At 45.2% G+C, this 27,173-nt stretch overlaps 1 protein-coding gene across 7 annotated transcripts in view; it reads right to left on the minus strand.

Moving 5' to 3' along the window:
* Positions 1-27,173, minus strand: part of syne3 (spectrin repeat containing, nuclear envelope family member 3) — a 207,420-nt gene that overhangs the window by 19,811 nt on the left and 160,436 nt on the right. For all 7 annotated transcript variants that reach the window (XM_067992140.1, XM_067992143.1, XM_067992141.1 and 4 more), the window contains one exon: positions 23,345-23,500. In XM_067992140.1, the coding sequence (XP_067848241.1) occupies positions 23,345-23,500 (156 nt within the window). The remainder of the gene's footprint in view (positions 1-23,344; positions 23,501-27,173) is intronic.

Raw genomic sequence — 27,173 nt, forward strand, 5'->3', positions numbered from 1 at the left:
ATGCCAGGAGCAGCACCAGGCGTACCTAAAAATGAGGTGCCAACCTGGTGAAGCTACAACACAGGACTACATGCATGCTAAACAGCGGAAGCAACATGCTATAGACAGTGCTAAGCGATTCCACAACCAACTGATCAGATCAAAGCTCTGCAGTCCTGCCACATCCAGTCGTGAATGGTGGTGGACAATTAAACTACTAATGGGAGGATCTGTAAACATCCCCATCCTCAACGATGGCGGAGTCCAGCACGTGAGTGCAAAAGACAAGGCTGAAGCGTTTGCAATCATCTTCAGCCAGAAGTGCAGAGTGGATGATCCATCTTGGCCGCCTCCCAATATCCCCACCATCACAGAAACCAGTCTTCAGCCAATTCAATTCACTCCACGTGATATCAAGAAACGGCTGAGTGCACTGGATACAGCAAAGGCGATGGGCCCCAACAACATCCCAGCTGTAGTGCTGAAGACTTGTGCTCCAGAACCAGCTGTGCCTCCAGCCAAGCTGTTCCAGTACAACTGCAACACTGGCATCTACCTGACAATGTGGAACATTGCCCAGGTATGTCCTGTCCACAAAAAGCAGGACAAATCCAATCCGGCCAATTACCGCCCCTTCAGTCTACTCTCGATCATCAGCAAAGTGATGGAAGGTGTTGTCGACAGTGTTATCAAGCGGCACTTACTCACCAATAACCTGCTCACCGATGCTCAGTTTGGATTCCGCCAGGACCACTCGGCTCCAGACCTCATTACAGCCTTGGTCCAAACATGGACAAAAGAGCTGAATTCCAGAGGTGAGGTGAGGTGAGAGTGACTGCCCTTGACATCAAGGCAGCATTTGACCGAGTGTGGCATCAAGGAGCCCTAGTAAAATTGAAGTCAATGGGAATCAGGGGGAAAACTCTCCAGTGGTTGGAGTCATCCTAGCACAAAGGAAGATGGTAGTGATTGTTGGAGGCCAATCATCTCAGCCCCAGGACATTGCTGCAGGAGTTCCTCAAGGCATTGTCTAAGGCCCAACCATCTTCAGCTGCTTCATCAATGACCTTCCCCCCACCCCCATACCCGGACTTCAAGGGTTAAGTTACGAGGAGAGATTACACAAATTGGGGTTGTATTCTCCAGAGTTTCGAAGGTTAAGGGGTGATCTGATCGAAGTTTATTAAGGGGAACAGATAGGGTGGATAGAGAGAAACTATTTCCGCTGGTTGGGGATTTTAGGAGTAGGGGACACAGTCTAAAAATTAGAGCCAGACCTTTCAGGAGCGAGATTAGAAAACATTTCTACACACAAAGGGTTGTAGAAGTTTGGAACTCTCTTCCACAAACGGCAATTGATACTAGCTCAATTGCTAAATTTAAATGTGAGATAGATAGCTTTTTGGCAACCAAAGGTATTAAGGGATATGGGCCAAAGGCAGGCATATGGAGTTCGATCACAGATCAGCCATGATCTTATCAAATGGCGGAGCAGGCACGAGGGGCTGAATGGCCGACTCCTGTTCCTATGTTCCAATAAGGTCAGAAATGGGGATGTTCGCTGATGATTGCACAGTGTTCAGTTCCATTCGCAACCCCTCAAATAATGAAGCAGTCCGAGCCCGCATGCAGCAAGACCTGGACAACATCCAGGCTTGGGCTCATAAGTGGCAAGTAACATTCGTGCCAGACAAGTGCCAGGCAATGACCATCTCCAACAAGAGAGAGTCTAACCACCTCCCCTTGACATTCAACGGCATTACCATCGCCGAATCCCCCACCATCAACATCCTGGGGGTCACCATTGAGCAGAAACTTAACTGGACCAGCCATATAAATACTGTGGCTACAAGAGCAGGTCAGAGGCTGGGTGTTCTGCGGCGAGTAACTCACCTCCTGACTCCCCAAAGCCTTTCCATCATCTACAAGGCACAAGTCAGGAGTGTGATGGAATACTCTCCACTTGCCTGGATGAGTGCAGCTCCAACAACACTCAAGAAGCTTGACACTATCCAGGACAAAGCAGCCCGCTTGATTGGCACCCCATCCACCACCCTAAACATTCACTCCCTTCACCACCGGCACACAGTGGCTGCAGTGTGTACCATCCACAGGATGCACTGCAGCAACTCGCCAAGGCTTCTTCGACAGCACCTCCCAAACCCACGACCTCTACCACCTAGAAGGACAAGAGCAGCAGGTACATGGGAACAACACCACCTGCACGTTCCCCTCCAAGTCACACACCATCCCGACTTGGAAATATATCGCCGTTCCTTCATCGTCGCTGGGTCAAAATCCTGGAACTCCCTTCCTAACAGCACTGTGGGAGAACCTTCACCACACGGACTGCAGCGGTTCAAGAAGGCGGCTCAACACCACCTTCTCAAGGGCAATTAGGGATGGGCAATAAATGCTGGACTGCCAGCGACGCCCACATCCCGTGAACAAATAAACAAAAATGGTGACCAAGGTTGTGAACTAAATATTACCGGGTATTTGACTGTTTGAAAAGAGAGGCAAAATGGAAAAGGAGGGAAGGATGGGGGATATCCCTGATAATAAAGGATGAGATAAAGGCTGTAGAGAGAAAGGTTCTTAGCTCAGAAAATCAGGATGCGGAATCAGTATGGGTGGAGCCAAGAAATAACAAAGGGCGGAAAAGACTAGTGGGAGTAGTTTATCGACCCCTAACAGTAGTTACACTCTTGAACAGGGTATAAATCAAGAAATAAGAGGAGCTTATAAGAAAGGTAATACAATAATCGTGGAGGACTTTAATCTTTATATAGACTGGGCAAATCAAATTGGCAAAAGTAGTCTCGAGGACAAGTTCATGGGATGCATTCGAGAGCGTTTCCTAGAGCAATACGTTGTGGAACCAACCAGAGAACAGGCTATTTTAGATCTTGTCCAATGTAATGAGACAGGGTTAATTAGAAATCTCACTGTAAGGAATCCTCTGGGGAAGAGTGATCATTTGATGGAATTTCACATCGAGTTCAAGGATGATGTATTTAAATCAGAAACTAGAGTCTTAAACTTAAACAAAGCCAATTACAGAGGTATGAGGGGCTAGTTGGCTAAAGTTGATTGGGAAATTAGATTAAAAGATATGACGGTAGATAAGCAATAGGAAATATTTCATAATTCTTAACGAATATACATTCCATTGAGAAATAAAAGCTCCATGGAAAAAGTGATCCATCCTTGGCTAACTAAAGAAGTTAAGGATAGTATTAGGTTAAAAAGGTTTATGATGTTGCCAAGAAGAGTAATAAGCCTGAGGCTTGGGACAGTTTTGGAAACCAGCAAAGGATGACCAAAAAAATAGATAAAAAGAGAGAAAATAGAATATGAAAGTAAACTAGCAAGAAATATAAAAACAGATTGTAAGAGCTTTTACAAGTATATAAAAAGGAAAAGAGTAGCAAAAGTAAACGTTGGTCTCTTGGAGGCTGAGTCAGGAGAAATTATAGTGGGGAATAAGGAAAAGGCAAAAACACTGAACAAATATTTTGTATCTGTCTTCATACCGGAAATAGTGGGGAACCAAGGATCTAACAAGAATGAGGAACTTGAAGTAATTAATATTAGTCAAGAAAAAGAACTGGAGAAATTAAAGGGACTAAAAGTCGACAAATCCCCTGGACCTGATGGCCTACCTCCGAAGATTCTAAAAGAAGTGGCTGCAGAGATAGTGGATGCATTAGTTGTGATCTTCCAAAATTCCCTAGATTCTAGAACAGTCCCAGTGGATTGGAAGGTAGCAAATGTAACCCCGCTATGCAAGAGAGAGAAAACAGGGAACTACAGGCCAGAAAGATTGGCATCAGTCGTTGGGAAAATGCTGGAATCCATTATTAAGGAAGCGGTAACAGGGCACTTAGAAAATCATAATATGATTAGGCAGAGTCAACTTGGTTTTATGAAAGGGAAATCATGTTTGACAAATCTATTAGAGTTTTTTGAGGATGTAACTGGCAGGGTAGATAAAGGGGAACCAGTGGAGGTAGTATATTTGGATTTTCAAAAGGCATTCGATAAGGTACAACACAAAAAGAGGTCACACAAGGGCTCATGGGGTTGGGCACGGATAGAGGATTGGTCAACGGACAGAAAACAGAGAGTAGGAATAAACAGGTCATTTTCAGGTTGGCAGGCTGTAACTAGTGGGGTGCTGCAAGGATCGGTGCTTGGGCCTCAGCTATTTACAATCTATATTAATGATTTAGATGAAGGGACGAGTGTAATGTATCATCGTTTGCTGACGATACAAAGCTAGGTGGGAAAGTAAGCTGTGAGGAGGACACAAAAGAATCTGCAAAGGAATATAGACAGGTGGCAGATGGATTAGAAGGTGGAGAAATGTGGGGTTATTAACTTTGGATGGAAGAATAGAAAAGCAGAAAAAATTTTAAATGGTGTGAAACTATTAAATGTTGGTGTTCTGAGGGATTTGGAACATAGGAACAGGAGTAGGCCATTCAGCCCCTCGTGCCTGACCATTTGATAAGATCATGGCTGATCTGTGATCGAACTCCATATACCTGCCTTTGGCCCATATCCCTTAATACCTTTGGTTGCCAAAAAGCTATCTATCTCAGATTTAAATTTAGCAATTGAGCTAGTGTCAATTGCTGTTTGCGGAAGAGAGTTCCAAACTTCTACCACCCTTTGTGTGTAGAAATGTTTTCTAATCTCGCTCCTGAAAGGTCTGGCTCTAATTTTTAGACTGTGTCCCCTACTCCAAGAATCCCCAACCAACGGAAATAGTTTCTCTCTATCCACCCTATCCGTTCCCCTGAATATCTTATAAACTTCAATCAGATCACCCCATAACCTTCAAAACTCCAGAGAATACAACCCCAATTTGTGTAATCTCTCCTCGTAACTTAACCCTTGAAGTCCGGGTATCATTCCAGTAAACCTACGCTGCACTCCCTCCAAGGCCAATATGTACTTCCGAAGGTGCGGTGCCCAGAACTGTTCACAGTACTCCAGGTGCGGTCTAACCAGGGTTTTGTATAGCTGCAGCGTAACTTCTGCCCCCTTGTACTCTAGTCCTCTAGATATAAAGGCCAGCATTCCATTAGCCTTATTGATTATTTTCTGCACCTGTTCATGACACTTCAATGATCTATGTACCTGAACCCCGAGGTCACTTTGGACATCCACTGTTTTTAACTTTTAACCATTTAGAAAGTACCCTGTTCTATCCTTTTTTGATCCAAAGTGGATGACCTCACATTTGTCCACATTGAATTTCATTTGCCCATTCACCTAATCTATCAATATCCCTTTGTAATTTTATGTTTTCATCTACACTGCTTACAATGCCACCAATCTTTGTGTCATTGGCAAACTTAGATATGAGACTTTATATGTCTTCATCTAAGTCGTTAATAAATATTGTGAATAATTGAGGCCCCAAGTCAGATCCTTGCGGGACTCCACTAGTCACATCCTGCCAATGTGAGTACCTACCCATTATCGTCACTCTCTGTCGCCTTTCACTCAGCCAACTTCCTAACCAAGTCCGTACTTTTCCCTCGATTCCATGGGCTTCTATCTTCGCTAACAGTCTCTTATGTGGGACCTTATCAAATGCCTTCTGGAAGTCCATATAAATAACATCCATTGACATTCCCCTGTCCACTACTTTAGTCACTTCTTCAAAAAAATTCAATCAGGTTTGTCAGGCACGACCTACCTTTCACAAATCCATGCTGGCTCTCTCTGATTAACTGAAAATTCTCGAGGTGTTCAGTCACCCTATCCTTAATTATAGACTCCAGCATTTTCCCCACAACAGATGTGAGGCTGAATGGTCCATAATTCCCTGGTTTCCCTCTCTCTCCCTTCTTAAAAAGCAGAGTGACATGTGCAATTTTCCAATCCAGAGGGACAGTTCCTGAATCTGGAGAACTTTGAAAGATTATAGTTCGGGCATCTGCAATGTGCTCACCTACTTCCTTTCAAACCCTGGGATGGAAACCATCTGGTCCTGGGGATTTGTCACTCTTTAGTGCTATTATTTTCTTCATTACTGTTGCTTTACTTATGTTAATTTTATTGAGTCCCTGTCCCCAATTCAATATTAGTTTTCTTGGGATTTCCGGCATGCTATCCTCTTTTTCTACTGTAAATACTGACGCAAAGTAATTGTTCAACATGTCCGCCATTTCCCCATTGTCAATGACAATATCCCCACTTTCAGTTTTTAAGGGGCCAACACTGCTCCTGACCACCCTCTTTTTCCTAATATAACTATAAAAGTTCTTTGTATTGGTTTTGATATCCCTTGCGAGTTTCTTTTCATACTCTCTTTTTGTAGCTCTTACTATCTGTTTTGTGACCCTTTGTTGATCTTTGTATCTTTCCCATTCGCCAGCACCTGTGCCATTTTTTGCCTTTTTGTATGCCCTTTCCTTATGTCTTATACTGTCCCTCCCTTACCTCTTTAGTTGTCCATAGCTGTTTTTTTTGGCAAGTAGAGTTCTTGCCCCTCAGGGGTATAAACCGATTCTGCATCACGTTAAATGTTTTTTTAAACATTTCCCACTGATCATCAGTCATTTTACCCATTAATAGATTTGTCCAGTTTACTGTGGACAGTCACTGTCTCATCCCATTGAAGTCGGCCTTACCCAGGTCTAGAATCTTAGCAGCTAACATAAGAACATAAGAAATAGGAGCAGGAGCAGGCCAATCGGCCCCTCGAGCCTGCTCCGCCATTCAATAAGATCATGGCTGATCTGATCCTAACCTCAAATCTAAAGAACACAAGAAGTAGGAGCAGGACCCGGCCACTCAGCCCCTGGGCCCGCTCCGCCACCCACAGGGCCTTGACCGATCCGAACTCAGCTTCATGTCCAATTTCCTGCCCGCTCCCCGTAACCCCTAATTCCCTTTACTTCTCGGAAACTGTCTATTTCTGTTTTAAATTTATTTAATGATGTAGCTTCCTGGGGCAGCAAATTCCACAGACCTACTACCCTCTGAGTGAAGAAGTTTCTCCTCATCTCAGTTTTGAAACAGCAGCCCCTTATTCTAAGATTATGCCCCCTAGTTTTAGTTTCACCCATCCTTGGGAACATCCTTACCGCATCCACCCGATCAAGCCCCTTCACAATCTTATATGTTTCAATAAGATCGCCTCTCATTCTTCTGAACTCCAATGAGTAGAGTCCCAATCTACTCAACCTCTCCTCGTATGTCCACCCCCTCATCCCCGGGATTAACCGAGTGAACCTTCTTTGTACTGCCTCGAGAGCAAGTATGTCTTTTCTTAAGTATGGACACCAAAACTGTATGCAGTATTCCAGGTGCGGTCTCACCAATACCTTATATAACTGCAGCAATACCTCCCTGTTTTTATATTCTATCCCCCTAGCAATAAAAACCAACATTTCGTTGGCCTTCTTGATCACCTGTAGTTCATTTAATTTATTCCTTATGCTCCGTGCATTTGTATATAGAACTCTTAGTTGGGCCACACACCCTAGCCTGACCTTCAGCTTTGATGCTGGGTTAATCGCCTTACGCCTTCTAGTTTTCACTTTATCCGTAGTGTCTAAAGTACACTCTCTTTCTGCTGCTCTACGCTTTTCCCTTTCACTTGTTCTTGAACAACTGTTTGTACTATTTGTATTGTACATTTCCCCTGGGTCTTCCCCTCTCTTGCTGCTCTCAACTTTACTCCCTTCTGACTCCCCGCTCAGGTTCCCATCCACCTGCCACTCTTGTTTAAACCTTCCCCAACAGCACTAGCAAACACCCCCACGAGGACACTGGTCCCGGTCCTGCTCGGGTGCAACCCATCTCGATTGTACAGGTCCCACCTTCCCCAGAACCGGTCCCAATGTCCCAGGAATCTAAATCCCTCCCTCCGACACCATCCCTGCAGCCACGCATTCATCTGGTCTATTTTCCTGTTCCTATACTCACCAGCACGTGGCACTGGGAGTAATCCTGAGATCACTACCTTTGAAGTCCTGCTTTTTAATTTATCTCCTAACTCCTTAAATTCACCTTGCAGGAACTCATCCCTTTTTTTAACCTATGTCGTTGGTACCGATATGGACCATGACGACTGGCTGTTCACCCTCCCCCTCCAGAATGTCCTGCAGCCGCTCCGTGACATCCTTGACCCTAGCACCAGGGAGGCAACATACCATCCTGGAGTCACGTTTGCGGCCATAGAAACGCCGATCTGTTCCCCTTCCAATTGAATCCCTCCCGTCCTGTGCAGCTGAGCCACCCGTGATGCCACAAACTTGGCTCTTGCTGCTTTCCCCTGATAAGCCATCTCCCCCAAAAATTCCAAAGCAGTATATCTGTTTGAGAGGGAGATGGCCCCAGGGGACTCCTGCTCTACTTGCCTAGTCCTTTTACTCTGCTTGCCGGTCACCCATTTCCTTTCTGTCTGTGTAATCTTTACCTGCGGTGTGACCACCTTACTGAACGTGCTATCTACGATAGTCTCAGCATCTCGGATTTGGGTGTCCTTTTACACGAAAGACAGAAAGTTAACATGCAGGTACAGCAAGCAATTAGGAAGGCAAATAGTATTTTGGCCATTATTGCAAGGGGGTTGGAGTACAAGAGTAAGGAAGTCTTGCTGCAATTGTACAGGGCTTTGATGAGACCTCACCTGGAGTACTGTGTACAGTTTTGGTCTCCTTATCCAAGGAAGGATATACTTGCCTTCGGTCTATGATTCTATGAGGTGGTGCAACAAAGGTTCACTAGATTGATTCCTGGGATGAGAGGGTTGTCCTATGAGGAGAGTTTGAGTAGAATGGGCCTGTACTCTCTGGAGTTTAGAAGAATGAGAGGTGATCTCAGTCAAACATAAGATTCTGAGGGGGCTTGACAGGGTAGACGGTGATAGACTGTCCAGCCAGGGGAAACAGCCTAGAAATAGGGGGCATAGTTTCAAGATCAGGGGTCGGCCATTTAGGAATGAGATGAGGAGAAATTTCTTCACTCAGAGGGTTGTGAATCTTTGGAATTCTCTACCCCCGAGGGCTGTGGATGCTCAGTCACTGAGTACATTCAAGGCTGAGATCGATAGATTTTTGGACACTAAGGGAATCAAGGGATATGGGGATCGGGCAGGAAAATGGAGTTGAGGTCGAAGATCAGACATGATCTGATTGAATTGTGGAGCAGGCTCGGGGGGCTGTATGGCCTACTCCTGCTCCTATTTCTTACCTTCTAATACAGACAATGAGCAGCTCAGTTTGGAGCCTCAAATCCAGGCACGAATTTACACGATAAATAAATCTAGGAAAGCTGTAAGCATCCAAGAATCAAACGAAATAAGTAGCCATGATGTGGAGATGAGTAGCTGGGCTGGGGTGGACAAATGTAAGGAATCTTACAACACCAGGTTATAGTCCAACAGTTTTATTTGAAAATCACAAGCTTTCGGAGATTATCTCCTTCGTCAGGTGAGTGAGTGAATGAGAGGTTCTCAAATCGCGTATCTTATATTAGGCTGGGAATCAAAGGTGTCGTTGGTGTTCAGACAGGTTAGCCACGGAAAACAGTACGTCCCAGTATGCTGAATACACAATGGGTCAAATTACACAGACAAAGAGAGAAAGAGACCCGAAAGGCAGAGAGAGAGAGAGAGAGAGAGAGAATGTCCAGTTGTATTAAAAACAGATAACTTTTTTCCCCCCCTGCTGGTGGGGTTACGTGTAGCGTGATATGAATCCAAGATCCCGGTTGAGGTCGTCCTCATGGGTGCGCAACTTGGCTATCAATTTCTGCTCGACGATTTTGCGTTGTCGTGTGTCTTGAAGGCCGCCTTGGAGAATGCTTACCCGAAGATCGGTGGCTGAATGTCCTTGACTGCTGAAGTGTTCCCCGACTGGGAGGGAACCCTCCTGTCTGGCGATTGTTGCGCGGTGTCCGTTCAACCGTTGTTGCAGTGTCTGCATGGTCTCGCCAATGTACCATGCTCCGGGGCATCCTTTCCTGCAACGTATGAGGTAGACAAAATTGGCCGAGTCACAGGAGTATGAACCATGTACCTGGTGGGTGGTGTCCTCTCGTGTGATGGTGGTATCTGTGTCGATTATCTGGCATGTCTTGCAGAGGTTGCCGTGGCAGGGTTGTGTGGTGTCGTGGACGCTGTTCTCCTGAAAGCTGGGTAATTTGCTGCAAACGATGGTCTGTTTGAGGTTGGGTGGCTGTTTGAAGGCGAGTAGTGGAGGCGTGGGGATGGCCTTAGCGAGGTGCTCGTCGTAGGGTACGACGAAGGGTACTCTGTTGGTTGCGTCCCGTGTTTGTCTTCTGAGGAGGTCCCTGCGAATACACAGGATCTGCTCAGACGAGGAGGAACGCGATGGACACCTAAAGACGCTGAAAGACACCCTCGTAAGAACAGGATATGACGCTCGACTTGTCGATCGACAGTTCCGACGGGCCACAGCGAAGAATCGCATCGACCTCCTCAGAAGACAAACACGGGACGCAACCAACAGAGTGCCCTTCGTCGTCCAGTACTTCCCCGGAGCGGAGAAACTACGCCATGTTCTTCGCAGCCTTCAACATGTCATCCATGACGACGAACACCTTGCTAAGGCCATCCCCACGCCTCCACTACTTGCCTTCAAACAGCCACCCAACTTCAAACAGACCATCGTTCGCAGCAAATTATCCAGCTTTCAGGAGAACAGCATCCACGACACCACACAACCCTGCCACGGTAACCTCTGCAAGACATGCCAGATCATCGACACAGATACCACCATCACACGAGAGGACACCACCCACCAGGTGCATGGTTCATACTCCTGTGACTCGGCCAACGTTGTCTACCTCATACGTTGCAGGAAAGGATGCCCCGGAGCATCGTACATTGGCGAGACCATGCAGACACTGCGACAACGGATGAACGGACACCGTGCAACAATCGCCAGACAGGAGGGTTCCCTCCCAGTCGGGGAACACTTTGGCAGTCAAGGACATTCAGCCACCGATCTTCGGGTAAGCATTCTTCAAGGCGGCCTTCGAGACACACGACAACGCAAAATCGTTGAGCAGAAATTGATAGCCAAGTTGCGCACCCATGAGGACGGCCTCAACCGGGATCTTGGGTTCATGTCATGCTACACGTAACCCCACCAGCAGGGAAAAAAAATAAGTTATCTGTTTTTAATACAACTGGACATTTCTCTCTCTCTCTGCCTTTCGGGTCTCTTTCTCTCTTTGTCTGTGTAATTTGACCCATTGTGTATTCAGTATACTGGGACGTATTTCTGTGGCTAACCTGTCTGAACACCAACGACACCTTTGATTCCCAGCCTCATATAAGATATGCGATTTGAGAACCTCTCATTCACTCACTCACCTGACGAAGGAGATAATCTCCAAAAGCTTGTGATTTTCAAATAAAACTGTTGGACTATAACCTGGTGTTGTCAGATTCCTTACAAAGGAAATAAGAGCAGAAGTAGACGACACAGTCCCTTGAGCCCGCTCCGCCATTCAGTAAGACCATGGCTAATCTTCAAATCAACTCCACTTTCCCCCTTGATCCCCATTTCCCTTGACTCCCTAAGAATCCAAAACTCCCCCACCAGCGAAAACTTAGATTCTCTCTATCCCCCCCCCGTCTCAAGTTAGATTCTCTCTCACCCCCACAGTCTAAAGTTAGATTCTCTCCCACTCCCCCCCAGTCTAAAGTTAGATTCTCTCTCACCCCCACAGTCAAAAGTTAGATTCTCTCCCACTCCCCCCCAGTCTAAAGTTAGATTCCCTCTCTCTCTCCCCCCCAGTCTCAAGTTAGATTCCCTCTCTCTCCCCAGTCTAAAGTTAGATTCTCTCTCTCTCACCCCCACAGTCTAAAGTTAGATTCCCTCTCTCTCCCCAGTCTAAAGTTAGATTCTCTCTCTCACCCCCACAGTCTAAAGTTAGATTCTCTCTCTCCCCCACAGTCTAAAGTTAGATTCTCTCACTCCCCCCCCCAGTCTAAAGTTAGATTCTCTCTCTCCCCCCAGTCTAAAGTTAGATTCTCTCTCTCCCCCCAGTCGAAAGTTAGATTCTCTCTCACCCCCACAGTCTAAAGTTAGATTCTCTCACTCCCCCCCCCAGTCTAAAGTTAGATTCTCTCTCTCCCCCCAGTCTAAAGTTAGATTCTCTCTCTCCCCCACAGTCTAAAGTTAGATTCTCTCACTCCCCCCCCCAGTCTAAAGTTAGATTCTCTCTCTCCCCCCAGTCTAAAGTTAGATTCTCTCTCTCCCCCCAGTCGAAAGTTAGATTCTCTCTCACCCCCACAGTCTAAAGTTAGATTCTCTCTCTCCCCCAGTCTAAAGTTAGATTCTCTCTCTCACCCCCAGTCCAAAGTTAGATTCTCTCTCTCCCCCACAGTCTAAAGTTAGATTCTCTCTCTCCCCCCAGTCTAAAGTTAGATTCTCTCTCTCCCCCACAGTCTAAAGTTAGATTCTCTCTCTCCCCCCAGTCTAAAGTTAGATTCTCTCTCTCCCCCACAGTCTAAAGTTAGATTCTCTCACTCCCCCCCCCAGTCTAAAGTTAGATTCTCTCTCTCCCCCCAGTCTAAAGTTAGATTCTCTCTCTCCCCCCAGTCGAAAGTTAGATTCTCTCTCACCCCCACAGTCTAAAGTTAGATTCTCTCTCTCCCCCAGTCTAAAGTTAGATTCTCTCTCTCACCCCCAGTCCAAAGTTAGATTCTCTCTCACCCCCACAGTCTAAAGTTAGATTCTCTCCACCCCCACAGTCTAAAGTTAGATTCTCTCTCTCACCCCCAGTCCAAAGTTAGATTCTCTCTCTCCCCCCAGTCTAAAGTTAGATTCTCTCTCTCCCCCCAGTCTAAAGTTAGATTCTCTCTCTCCCCCCAGTCGAAAGTTAGATTCTCTCTCACCCCCACAGTCTAAAGTTAGATTCTCTCTCTCCCCCAGTCTAAAGTTAGATTCTCTCTCTCACCCCCAGTCCAAAGTTAGATTCTCTCTCACCCCCACAGTCTAAAGTTAGATTCTCTCCACCCCCACAGTCTAAAGTTAGATTCTCTCTCTCCCCCCAGTCTAAAGTTAGATTCTCTCTCTCCCCCAGTCTAAAGTTAGATTCTCTCTCTCACCCCCAGTCCAAAGTTAGATTCTCTCTCACCCCCACAGTCTAAAGTTAGATTCTCTCCACCCCCACAGTCTAAAGTTAGATTCTCTCTCTCACCCCCAGTCCAAAGTTAGATTCTCTCTCTCCCCCCAGTCTAAAGTTAGATTCTCTCTCTCCCCCCAGTCTAAAGTTAGATTCTCTCTCTCACCCCCAGTCCAAAGTTAGATTCTCTCTCTCCCCCACAGTCTAAAGTTAGATTCTCTCTCTCCCCCCAGTCTAAAGTTAGATTCTCTCCACCCCCACAGTCTAAAGTTAGATTCTCTCTCTCACCCCCAGTCCAAAGTTAGATTCTCTCTCTCCCCCCAGTCTAAAGTTAGATTCTCTCTCTCCCCCCAGTCTAAAGTTAGATTCTCTCCACCCCCACAGTCTAAAGTTAGATTCTCTCTCTCACCCCCAGTCCAAAGTTAGATTCTCTCTCTCCCCCCAGTCTAAAGTTAGATTCTCTCTCTCACCCCCAGTCCAAAGTTAGATTCTCTCTCTCCCCCACAGTCTAAAGTTAGATTCTCTCTCTCTCCCCCAGTCTAAAGTTCGATTCTCTCTCCCCCAGTCTAAAGTTTGATTCTTTCTCCCCCAGTCTAAAGTTCGATTCTCTCTCCCCCAGTCTAAAGTTCGATTCTTTCTCCCCCAGTCTAAAGTTCGATTCTTTCTCCCCCAGTCTAAAGTTAGATTCTTTCTCCCCCAGTCTAAAGTTAGATTCTTTCTCCCCCAGTCTAAAGTTAGATTCTTTCTCCCCCAGTCTAAAGTTAGATTCTCTCTCTCTCCCCCCCCCCCCCACAGTCTGAAGTTAGATTCTCTCTCTGTCCCCCCCAGTCTATAGATTCTCTCTCTCTCTCCCCCCCAGTCTAAAGTTAGATTCTTTCTCCCCCAGTCTGAAGTTAGATTCTCTCTACCCCACCCAGTCTAAAGTTAGATTGTCTCTCTCTCCCCAGTCTAAAGTTAGATTCTCTCTCTCTCCCCGCCTAGTAAACAGTGAGGAGGATAGTGATAGACTTCAAGAGGATATACACAGGCTGGTGGCAGATGAAATTTAATGCAGAAAAATGTGAAGTGATACATTTCGGTAGGAAGAACGAGGAGAGGCAATATAAACTTAAGGCACAACTCTAAAAGGGTACAGGAACAGAGAGGTCTGGGAGTATTTGTGCACAAATCATTGAAGGTGGCAGGGCAGGTTAAGAAAGTGGTTAAAAAAGCATACGGGATCCTGGGATTTAGAAATAGAGGCATAGAGTACTAAAGTATGGCAGTCATGATGAACCTTCATAAAACACTAGTTCAGCCACAACTGGACTAACGTGTCCAGTTCTGGGCACCGCACTTTAGGAAAGATCTGAAGACTTTAGGAAGGATGCAAACAGATTTACTAGAATGATTCCAAGGATGAGGGACTTTAGTTACATGGATAGACTGGAGAAGCTGGGGTTATTCTCCTTGGAACAGAGATGGTTGTGAGCAGATTTGATAGAGGTATTCAAAGTCATGAAGGGTCCAGGAAGAGTAGATAGAGAGAAACTATTTCCAATGGCAGAAGGGTCAAGGACCAGAGGACATAGATTTAAGGTGATTGGCAAAAGAACCAAAGATGACATGAGGCAAAACTTTTTTAAGCAGCGAGTAGTTAGGATCTGGAATGCACTGCCTGAGGGGGTGGTGGAGGCAGATTCAATCGTGGCCTTCAAAAGGGAACAGGATAAGTACTTGAAAGGAAAAAAATTTGCAGGGCTACGGGGAAAGGGTGGGGGAGTGGGAACAGCCAAATTGCTCTTGCCTGGAGCTGGCATGGACTTGATGGGCCGAATGGCCTCCTTCCGTGCAGTAACCTTTCTATGATTCTAAATTTTATCTGTCACGTTTCCGCCCATGCCGCCAGCCTGTCTATATCCTCTTGAAGTCTATCACTATCCTCCTCACTACACTTCCAAGTTTTGTGTCATCTGCACATTTTGAAATTGTGCCCTGTACACCCAAGTCCAAGTCATTAATATATATCAAGAAAAGCAGTGGTCCTAGTATCCACCCCTGGGGACCACACTGTACATCTCCCCCCAGTCCGAAAATCAACCGTTCACCACTACTTTGTTTCCTGTTACTTCGCCAATTCTGTATCCATGTTGCTACTGCCCCTTTTATTCCATGGGCTTCAATTTTGATGACAAGCCTATTATACGGCACTTTATCAAACACCTTTTGAAAGTCCATATACACCACATCAACAGCATTGCCCTCATCGACCCTCTCTGTTACCTCATCAAAAAACTCTATCAAGTTAGTTAAACACGATATGCCTTTAACAAATCCGTGCTGGCTTTCCCTAATCAATCCACACTTGTCCAAGTGACTGTTAATTCTGTCCCGGATTATCGTTTCTAAAAGTTTCCCCATCCGCCGACGTTAAACTGACTGGCCTGTAGTTGCTGGGTTTATCCTCTGGGGAGTCCAGAACCAGGGGTCACAGTCTCAGGATACGGGGTATGCCATTTCGAACCGAGATGAGGAGAAATTTCTTCACTCAGAGGGTGGTGAACCTGTGGAATTCTCGACCACAGAAGGCTGTGGAGGCCAAGTCATTAGATGTATTCAAGAAGGAGATAGATATATTTCTTAATGCTAAAGGGATCAAGGGATATGGGGAAAAAGTGGGAACAGGGTACTGAGTTAGACGATCAGCTATGATAATTTTAAATGGCGGAGCAGGCCTGAAGGGCCGAATGGCCTACTCTTGCTCCTATTTTCTATGTTTCTACATTTGTCTTTACTAATTTTTTTTTAAACATACTTGTGGAAACTTTTACACTCCACCTTTGTGTTCCTCGCAATTTTACTCTGATACTCTATTTTTCCCCTCTTAATCAATCTCTTGGTCCTTTTTTGCTGAATTCTAAAGTCCCATTACCCCACTTTTTCCCCGTAGCCCTGCAAATTTTTTCCCTTCAAATACCTTTTCAGGCAGCACATTCCAGATCATAACTACTTGTTGCGTAAAAATATTTTTCCTCACGTTGTCTTTAGTTCGTTTGCCAATCACCTTAAATCTGTGTACTCTGGTTTTCGACCTTTCCACCAATGGAAACAGTTTTTTTTAAAACTTTATCCAAATTCTTCATGTTTTGAATACTTCTATCAAATCTTCTCTTAACCTTCTCTGCTCTAAGGAGAACAACCCCAGCGTCTCCAGTCTATCCATGTAACTGAAGTCCCTCATCCCTGGAACCATTCTTGTAAATCTTTTCTGCACCCTCTCTAAGGCCTTCACATCCTTCCTGAAGCATGGTGCCCGGAATGGGACACAATACTCTGGTTGTGGCTGAACCAGTGTTTTATGAAGGTTCATCAACTCTTAGGGAAGAGTGACCATAATATGATAGAATTCTTCATTAAGTTTGAAAGTGATGTAGTTCAATCCGAAACTAGGGTTTTAAATCTAAACAAAGGAAACTACGAAGGTATGAGGCGCAAGTTGGCTGTGGTTGATTGGGGAACGACATTAAAAGGCGTGATGGTAGACAGGCAATGGCTAGCATTTAAAGAAGTAATACATAACTTGCAACAAATATATATTCCTTTAAGGCACAAAAACCCAACAGGAAAAGTGGTCCAACCGTGGCTAACAAGAGAAATTAAAGATAGTATTAAATCAAAGGAAGAGGCAGATAAAGTTGCCAGAAAAAGCAGTAAGGCTGACGATTGGGAGCATTTTAGAATTCAGCAAATGAGGACCAAGAAATTGATTTAAAAAAGGGAAAATAGAATATGAGAGTAAAACTAACAAACCTATTGAAGTTCTTTGAGGATGCAGCTAGTAGAATAGATAAGGGGGAACCAGTGGATGTGGTGTATTTGGATTTTCAGAAGGCTTTTGATGAGGTCCCACACAGGAGGTTGGTGAACAAAGTTAGAGCACTTGGAATTGGGGAAATATACTGGCATGGATTGAGAATTGGTTAACAGACAGAAAACAGAAAGCAGGAATAAATGGGTCTTTTTCAGGTTGGCAGGCAGTGACTAGTGGGGTACCGCAGGGATCGGTGCTTAGGCCCCAGCTATTCACAATCTATATCTATAATGATTTAGATGAGGGGACCAAATGTATATTTCCAAGTTTGCTGATGACACAAAACTAGGTGGGAATGTGAGTTGTGAGGAGGATGCAAAATTTGCTTGAGTTCTTCGAGGATATAACGTATAGGGTGGATAAAGGGGAACCAGTGGACGTAGTGTATTTAGACTTCCAGAAGGCATTCGACAAGGTGCCACATAAAAGATTATTACTTAAGATAAAAAATCACGGGATTGGGGGTAATATTCTGGCATGGGTGGAGGATTGGTTATCAAACAGGAAGCAGAGAGTTGGGATAAATGGTTCATTTTCGGACTGGCAACCAGTAACCAGTGGTGTTCCACAGGGGTCGGTGCTGGGTCCCCAACTCTTTACAATCTATATTAACGATTTGGAGGAGGGGACCGAGTGCAACATATCAAAATTTGCAGATGATACAAAGATGGGAGGGAAAGTAGAGAGTGAGGAGGACATAAAAAACCTGCAAGGGGATATAGACAGGCTGGGTGAGTGGGCGGAGATTTGGCAGATGCAATATAATATTGGAAAATGTGAGGTTATGCACTTTGGCAGGAAAAATCAGAGAGCAAGTTATTTTCTTAATGGCGAGAGACTGGAAAGTACTGCAGTACAAAGGGATCTGGGGGTCCTAGTGCAAGAAAATCAAAAAGTTGGTATGCAGGTGCAGCAGGTGATCAAGAAAGCCAACGGAATGTTGGCTTTTATTGCTCGGGGGATAGAATATAAAAACAAGGAGGTATTGCTGCAGTTATATAAGGTATTGGTGAGACCGCACCTGGAATACTGCATACAGTTTTGGTCTCCATACTTAAGAAAAGACATACTTGCTCTCGAGGCAGTACAAAGAAGGTTCACTCGGTTAATCCCGGGGATGAGGGGGCGGACATATGAGGAGAGGTTGAGTAGATTGGGACTCTACTCATTGGAGTTCAGAAGAATGAGAGGCGATCTTATTGAAACATATAAGATTGTGAAGGGTCTTGATCGGGTGGATGCAGTAAGGATGTTCCCAAAGATGGGTGAAACTAGAACTAGGGGGCATAATCTTAGAATAAGGGGCTGCTCTTTCAAAACTGAGATGAGGAGAAACTTCTTCACTCAGAGGGTGGTAGGTCTGTGGAATTTGCTGCCCCAGGAAGCTGTGGAAGCTACATCATTAGATAAATTTAAAACAGAAATAGACAGTTTCCTAGAAGTAAAGGGAATTAGGGGTTATGGGGAGCGGGCAGGAAATTGGACATGAAGCTGAGTTCGGATCGGTCAATGCCCTGTGGGTGGCGGAGAGGGCCCAGGGGCTATGTGGCCGGGTCCTGCTCCGACTTATTGTGTTCTTTAGATTTGTGGTTGGGATCAGATCAGCCATGATCTTGTTGAATGGCGGAGCAGGCTCGAGGGGCCGATTGGCCTACTCCTGCTCCAATTTCTTATGTTCTTATGTTCTTAAAGAGGCTTCAAGGGGATATGGACAGGCTAAGTGAGTGGGCAAGAGCATGGCAGATGGAATATAATGTGGAAAAATGAGAAGTTATCCACTTTGGTAGGAAAAACAGAAATGCAGAGTATTTTTTAAATGGCGAGAGATTGGGAAATGTTGATGTTCAAAGGGACCTGGGTGTCTGAGTATGTGAGTCACTGAAAGCAAACATGCAGGTGCAGCAAGCAATTAGGAAGGCAAATGGTATGTTGGCCTTTATTACAAGAGGATTTGAGTACAGGAGTAAAGATGTCTTACTGCAATTATATAGGGCCTTGGTGAGACCACACCTGGAATATTGTGTACAATTATGGTCTCCTTAGCTAAGAAAGGATATACTTGCCATACAGGGAGTGCAACGAAGGTTCACCTGACTGATTCCTGGGATGAAGGGATTGTCGAAGAGAAGAGATTGGGTAGACTAGGCCTGTATGCTCTAGAGTTTAGAAGAATGAGAGGTGATCTCATTGAAACATACAAAATTCTTACAGGGCTCGACAAGGTAGATGCAGGGAGGATGTTTCCCCTGGCTGGGGAGTCTAGAACCGGAGTCACAGTCTCAGAATAAAACATAGGCCATTTAGGACTGAAATGAGGAGAAATTTCTTCCCTCAGAGGGTGGTGAATCTTTGGAATTCTCTACCCCAGAGGGCTGCGGAGGCTCAGTCATTGAGTACATTCAAAACAGAAATCTATAGATTTTTAGATATTAAAGGCATCAACGGATATGGGGATGGTGCAGGAAAGTGGCGTTGAGGTAGAAGATCAGCCATGATCTTGTTGAATGGTGGAGCGGGCTTGAAAGGCCAGATGGCCTACTCCTGTTCCTATTTCTTATGTTCTTATAACATAACCTCCTTGCTTTTGTACTCTATGCCTCTATTTATAAAGCCCAAGATCCCGTATGCTTTTTTAACCGCTTTCTCAACCTGTCCTGCCACCTTCAAAGATTTGTGTACATGCACCCCCAGGTGTATGTATTCCTGCACCCGCTTTAGAATTGTACCATTTAGTTTATATTGCCTCTCCTCATTCTTCCTGCCAAAATGTAACACTTCACACTTCTCTGTGTTAAATTTCATCTGTCACGTGTCCACCCATTCCACCAGCCAGACTGTATCCTCTTGAAGTCTATCACTATCCTCCTCACTGTTCACTACACTTCCAAGTTTTGTCTCATCTGCAAATTTTGAAATTGTGCCCTGTACACCCAAGTGCAAATCATTAATATATATCAAGAAAAGCAGTGGTCCTGGTACCAACCCCTGGGGAACACCACTGTACACCTCCCTCCAGTCCGAAAAACAATCGTTCACCACTGCTCTCTGATTCCTGTCACTTAGCCAATTTCGTATCCATGCTGCCACTGCCCCTTTTATTCCATGGGCTTCAATTTTTGCTGACAAGCCTATTATGTGGCACTTTATCAAGCGACTTTTGGAACGCCATATACACCACATCAACCGCATTGCCCTCAGCAACCCTCTGTTACCTCATCAAAAAACTCTATTAAGTTAGTTGAACACAATTTGCCTATAATAAATCCGTACTGGCTTTCCTTTATTAATTCACACTTGTCCAAGTGACTCTTAATTTTGTCCCGGATTATCGTTTCTAAAAGCTTCCCCACCACCGAGGTTAAACTGACTGGCTTGTAGTTGCTGGGTTTATCCCTCGTCCCTTTTTTTGAACAAGGGTGTAACATTTGCAATCCACCAGTCCTCTGGCACCATCCCCATATCTAAGGAGGATTGGAAGATTGTGGCCAGAGCCTCCGCAATTTCCACCCTTATTTCCCTCAGTAACCTCGGATGCATCCCAGCTGGACTGGTGACTTACCTACTTTGAGTGCTGCCAGCCTTTTTATTATTTCCTCTTTATCTATTACCTCCTCCTTTACTGCTACAATGGCAGTATTCTATTCTCTAGGGAAGACAGATGGAAAATACTCTCAGTACCTGAGCCATGTCCTCTGTTTCCAAAAGATCATCTCCTTTTTGGTCCCAAATTGGCCTGGACCTTCCTTTGGCTGCCCTTTTACTATTTATATGTTTATAAAAGACTTTTGGGTTCCCTTTTACGTTACCTTCTCATGCGCTCTCTTTGCCCCTCTTATTTCCCTTTTCAGTTCTCTCCTCTAGTTTTTGTATTCAGCTTGGTTCTTTACTGAATTATGAACCTGACATTTATCATAAGCCTCTTTTTTCTGTTTCATTATAATCTCTATATCTTTAGTCATTCAGGGAGTTCTAGCTTTGGATGCCCTTCCTTTCCCCCTCATGGGAATGTGTCTAGTCTGTACTTGAACTATCTTCTCTTTGAAGGCCTCCCATTGCTCATTTAATGTTTTACCTGCCAATCTTTTGATTCCAATCCACCTGGGCCGGATCCCTTTTCAACTCAATGAAATTAGCCCTTCTCCAGCTGAGTATTTTCACATTTAATTTTTCCTTCTCCTTTTCCATAACTATTCTAAAACTAATAATATTGTGATCACTCTTTCCCAAATGCTCTCTCACTGAAAGATACTCCACTTGCCGCACTTCATTCCCCAGAACCAGATCCAGCACTGCTTCCTTCCTCATTGGGCTGAAAACATACTGATCAAGAAAGTTCTCCTGTACACATTTTCGGAATTCCAACCCCTCTTTGTCCTTTACACTCTTACTATCCCAGTCTATATTAGGATAATTGAATCCTCTACTTAGTTAATTTTAATTTATCCCCTTAGATCTAATTTAATGACTGATTATTGATGTATTTACTTATTTACTGTTGCCCCTCGATTTAAATTACTGAGGATCTCTGCACCGAATTCCCACTCTCACTAAATTCCCGTAGCCCATGGAATAAAAGGGGCAGTGGCAGCATGGATACGAAATTGGCTAAGTGTCAGGAAACAGAGAACGGTGGTGAACGGTTGTTTTTCGGATTGGAGGGAGGTGTACAGTGGTGATCCCCAGGGGTTGGTACGAGGACCACTGCTTTTTTTGATATATATTAATGACTTGGACTTGGGTGTACAGGACACAATCTCAAAATATGCAGATGACACAAAACATGGAAATGTAGTAAACGGTGAGGAGGATAGTGATAGACTTCAAGACTGGTGGAATGGGCAGACACGTGGCAGATGAAATTTAACGAAGAGAAGTGAAAAGTGATACATTTCAGTAGGAAGAACGAGGAGAGGCAATATAAACTGAAGGGTACAATTCTAAAGGGGTGCAGGAACAGAGAGGCCCTGGGGGTATATGTGCATAAATCTTTTAAGATGGCAGGGCAGGTTGAAAAAGCGGTTAAAAAAGCATACGGGATCCTGGGCTTTAGAAATAGAGGCATAGAGTACAAAAGCAAGGAAGTCATGATGAACCTTTGTAAAACACTGGTTCGGCCACAACTGGAATATTGTGTCCAGTTCTGGGCACTGCACTTTAGGAAGGATTTGAAGGCTTTAGAGAGGTTCAGAAGAGATTTAGTAGAACGGTTCCAGGGATGAGGGACTTCAGTTACGTGGATAGACTGGAGAAGCTGGGGTTGTTCTCCTTAGAGCAGAGAAGGTTAAGAGGAGACTTGATAGAGGTATTCAAAATCATGAAGGGTTTAGATAAAGTAAATAAAGAGAAACTGTTCCCATCGGGGGAAGGGTGGAGAACCAGAAGGCACAGCTTTAAGGTGGTTGGCAAGGCAGCTGAAGGCATGGCCATCAATGGTGGGGCAAAGGGAATGGGTGATGCACAAGAAGCCAGTGTTGGAGAAACAGAGTTTTGTAGGGTGGGGTGGATTTTACAAAAATAAGGAGAGATGAGGCTATGAAGGAATTTAAACACAGGATGAGAATTTTAAATGGGAGGCAATGGGGGAATCAGGAGCCAATGAAGGTCAGCGAGGACAGAGCTGATGGGCAAGTGGGTCCTGGTGCGGGATAGGATATGGTCAAATGAGCTGAAGGATATGGAGGGTTAAGGATGAGTGGTTGGCAAGGAGAGAATTGGATTAGTCGAGTCTCGAAGTGACAGAGCCATGGATGAGGGTTTCATCAGCAGATGGGCTGAGGTAGGAGCGGAGATGGGCGATGTTATAGAGGTGAACACAGAGGATACGGGGTCAGAAACTCACCTCGGGTTCGAATAGGATGCCGAGATTATGAACAGTCTGGTTCAAACTGAGACATGGCCAGCAGGGATATGGAATTGGTGGCAAGGGTATAGAGATTGTGGAGGAGGCCAAAGATGATGGGTTTGGTCTTCCCAATATTTAACAGAAGAGAATTGTAGCTCATCCAAGGCTGATTATCAAACAAACGGACTGACAACACAGAGACAGTGGAGGGGTCAAGAGAGTGGTGGAGAGGGAGAGCTGGGTGTTGTCAGCGTACATGTGGAATCTGACTCTGTGGAATGAATCATGACTGAGCATTCAAAGCTTGACCCACACCTCCTGGATTGGGATCTGTGGGCTGAGAATTTTAGGTTTGATACCTACACCACACACCTGCACTAAATCTCCACTCCTGTATACACAGACACATCTGAGATCCGTGCAATGTTTCGTGAATGGAATCATGTGATTCACTAGGGACTACTGCCAAATGAAAAACTGGCAGCATTCAGAGAAAAGCTCTGATCCCATTTAAGAGCTCCTGTAAACCAGTTCAGTGTACTTACTGAGAGCTCTCCAGCCTCTCTCAGCTTCGTTTTATACAATATCCATCGGTATCGCAGATCTTCCAGCTGTTTATCATCTCCATTCACAGCGACAGACTCAGCATTGATGAGGCCTTCAAAAAGCTTCTGGCCACGAGGGACACGAGAATGCAGCACCTGGAAACAATGTCAATCACTTGAGAAAAGTTTAAAACTTCCACCCCATTGATCACGTAACTAGAGTAAGCAGCTAATTGAACAGACAGACAATTGAGTACCATGGTTTCTCTGGAAACTGGAGGGCAGGTGCCCTCATTTCCCTCAGTACCAATTCATGGAATGGTGTTTGTAGAATACTGGCAACATGCCTCGAGTTTGTTCTCCACATAAGAATAGGAGTAAGCTCGTCTGCCCATTGGAGCTTTGCCATCTTGAGCCCACCGCTACAGCAGGCAAATGCGGTGGGGACTGTATCTACATCACATTAACTCTCGCTCCCGCCCGTGTCATAACTCTCGCTCCCGCCCGCGCCAAAACTCTCGCTCCCGCCCGCGCCATAACTCTCGCTCCCGCCCGCGCCATAACTCTCGCTCCCGCCCGCGCCATAACTCTCGCTCCCGCCCGCGCCATAACTCTCGCTCCCGCCCGCGCCATAACTGTCGCTCCCGCCCGCGCCATAACTCTCGCTCCCGCCCGCGCCATAACTCTCGCTCCCGCCCGCGCCATAACTCTCGCTCCCGCCCGCGCCATAACTCTCGCTCCCGCCCGCGCCATAACTCTCGCTCCCGCCCGCGCCATAACTCTCGCTCCCGCCCGCGCCATAACTCTCGCTCCCGCCCGCGCCATAACTCTCGCTCCCGCCCGCGCCATAACTCTCGCTCCCGCCCGCGCCATAACTCTCGCTCCCGCCTGCTCACCTACATCCCTTCTAAACACTTCCCATCATACTGTCTTTATGGCCTTCTGGGTAATGTGTTTGTGACAAAAATGAAGTTTTTTTTTAATCGGATTATACCTTGAATTTGTTGTTGCTGACCACAGAATATACAGGGTTAAAACGCGTTACTGTTAGCTGCTTCTACAGGCTGCAGAGAATATGCATTTCACACCTCAGGCAAAGCTGAGACAACTTGTGGTTATCGGAACATAGGAACAGGAGTAGGCCATTCATACTTTAGTCACCTCTTCAAAAAATTCAATCAGGTTTGTCAGGCACGACCGACCTTTCACAAATCCATGCTGGCTCTCACTGATTAACTGAAAATTCTTGAGGTGTTCAGTCACCCCATCCTTAATTATAGACTCCAGCATTTTCCCCACAACAGATGTTAGGCTAACTGGTCTATAATTCCCCGGTTTCCCTCTCTCCTTTCTTAAAAAGCGGAGTGACGTGTGCAATTTTCCAATCCAGAGGGACAGTTCCTGAATCCAGAGAACTTTGAAAGATTATAGTTAGGGCATCTGCAATCTGCTCACCTACTTCCTTTAAAACCCTGGGATGGAAACCATCTGGTCCTGGGGATTTGTCACTCTTCAGTGCTATTATTTTCTTCATTACTGTTGCTTTACTTATGTTAATTTTGTTGATTCCCTGTCCCCGATTTAATATTAGTTTTCTTGGGATTTCCGGCATGCTATCCTCTTTTTCCACTGTAAATACTGACGCAAAGTAATTGTTCAACATGTCCGCCATTTCCCCATTGTCAATGACAATATCCCCACTTTCAGTTTTTAAGGGGCCAACACTGCTCCTGACCACCCTCCTTTTCCTAATATAACTATAAAAGTTCTTTGTATTGGTTTTGATATCCCTTGCGAGTTTCTTTTCATACTCTCTTTTTGTAGCTCTTACTATCTGTTTTGTGACCCTTTGTTGATCTTTGTATCTTTCCCATTCGCCAGGATCTGTGCCATTTTTTGCCTTTTTGTATGCCCTTTCCTTATGTCTTATACTGTCCCTTACCTCTTTAGTTGTCCATGGCTGTTTTTTTTGGCAAGTAGAGTTCTTGCCCCTCAGGGGTATAAACCGATTCTGTATTCTGGTTGAGGAAGGTCTTGATATGAATGGGCTGATTGCTGCCATCTCTCAGATCATTCCACATCAAGCCATTCCTTTCAGCTCTAACTATCCTGTGGCTGGTTTACAGGATATGTTTCTTTGCCAGCTATATTTAAGTTAGATCCACAGTTTCTGTCTATTAAATGTAGTTATGAGAAATACAGTTTTAATGATGAATGTCTAGGTTATCTTAAAGGAATTTGGAGCTATATTGTCAGCAGTATTGCAAAATGGCAGCAGTCAGTCTGAAGCAGGCAGAGATAAGAGATGGCTCAGTGACTCTGGGGCACGATACAGCCATGGAGTAAAGGAGGCATATTTCAGGGTCACTTTTATGTTGAGGATTAGCATAGGAGAAGAGCTTGTGGTATTCTTGACATTTTAATTACTATAAACATACTAATTATACTGACCACAGCTTTTTTTTTAAAACCTGTTTAGCATTCAATAAATGTGTCTTGTGGATTATAGTTTGAGCAGTGCGAGTGTTTCTATTCCTGGTCCAAACTACTGAAGACAAGGAGACATGGCACATCCTTGCGGCTGCAGGGCATTCTGGAGGGGGAGGGTGAACAGCCAGTAGTCGTGGTCCATATCGGTACCAACGACATAGGTAAAAAAAGGGACGAGGTCCTGCAAGGTGAATTTAAGGAGTAAAGGAGATAAATTAAAAAGCAGGACCTCAAAGGTAGTGATCTCAGGATTACTACCAGTGCCACGTGCTGGTGAGTATAGGAACAGGAGAATAGACAGGATGAATGCGTGGCTGCAGGGATGGTGTAGGAGGGAGGGATTTAGATTCCTGGGACATTGGGACCGGTTCTGGGGAAGGTGGGACCTGTACAAGTGGGACGGGTTACACCTGAGCAGGACTGGGACCGATGTCCTCGCGGGGGTGTTTGCTAGTGCTGTTGGGGAAGGTTTAAACTAGAATGGCAGGGGGATGGGAACCTGAGCAGGGCGACAGAGGAGGGGGAAACAAGGATAGAAACAAAAGACAGAAAGGGAAGAAGCAATAGCGGAAGGCAGAGAAAACAAGGGCGAAAAACAAATAGGGCCATAGTGCAAAATAATACTAAGACAACAAGCAATCTTAAAACGACAAGTCTAAAGGCAGTGTGTCTTAATGAGCGGAGCATTCGCAACAAGGTAGATGAATTAACAGCGCAGATAGATATTAACGGTTATGATATAGTTTCGATTACGGAGACATAGCTGCAGGGTGACCAAGGATGGGAACTGAACATCCAGGGGTATTCAATATTTAGGAAGGACAGGCAAAAAGGGAAAGGAGGTGGGGTAGCGTTGTTAGTAAAGGAGGAAATCAATGCAATAGTGAGGAAGGATATTGGCTCGGAAAATCACGATGTGGAACCTGTATGGGTGGAGCTAAGAAACATTAAGGAGCAGAAAACGTTGGTGGGGGTTGACAAGAGGCCCCCAAACAGTAGTGGGGATGCAGGGGAGGGCATTAAACAGGAAATTAGAGACGCATGCAAGAAGGGTACAACTATAATCATGGGTGACTTTAATCTACATATAGATTGGTCAAACCAAATTAGCAATAATACTGTGGGGGAGGAGTTCCTGGAGTGTGTACGTGATGGTTTTCCAGACCAATACGTTGAGGAACCAACTGGAGAACAGGCGATCCTAGACTGGGTATTGTGCAATGAGAAAGGATTAATTAACAATCTTGGGGTCCCTTAGGGAAGAGCGACCATAACATAATAGAATTCCTCATTAAGATGGAGAGTGAAGTAGTCGAATCCGAAACTAGGGTCCTGAATC

Source organism: Heptranchias perlo, chromosome 10, assembly GCF_035084215.1.
Source record: "Heptranchias perlo isolate sHepPer1 chromosome 10, sHepPer1.hap1, whole genome shotgun sequence".
Taxonomy (NCBI): domain Eukaryota; kingdom Metazoa; phylum Chordata; class Chondrichthyes; order Hexanchiformes; family Hexanchidae; genus Heptranchias; species Heptranchias perlo.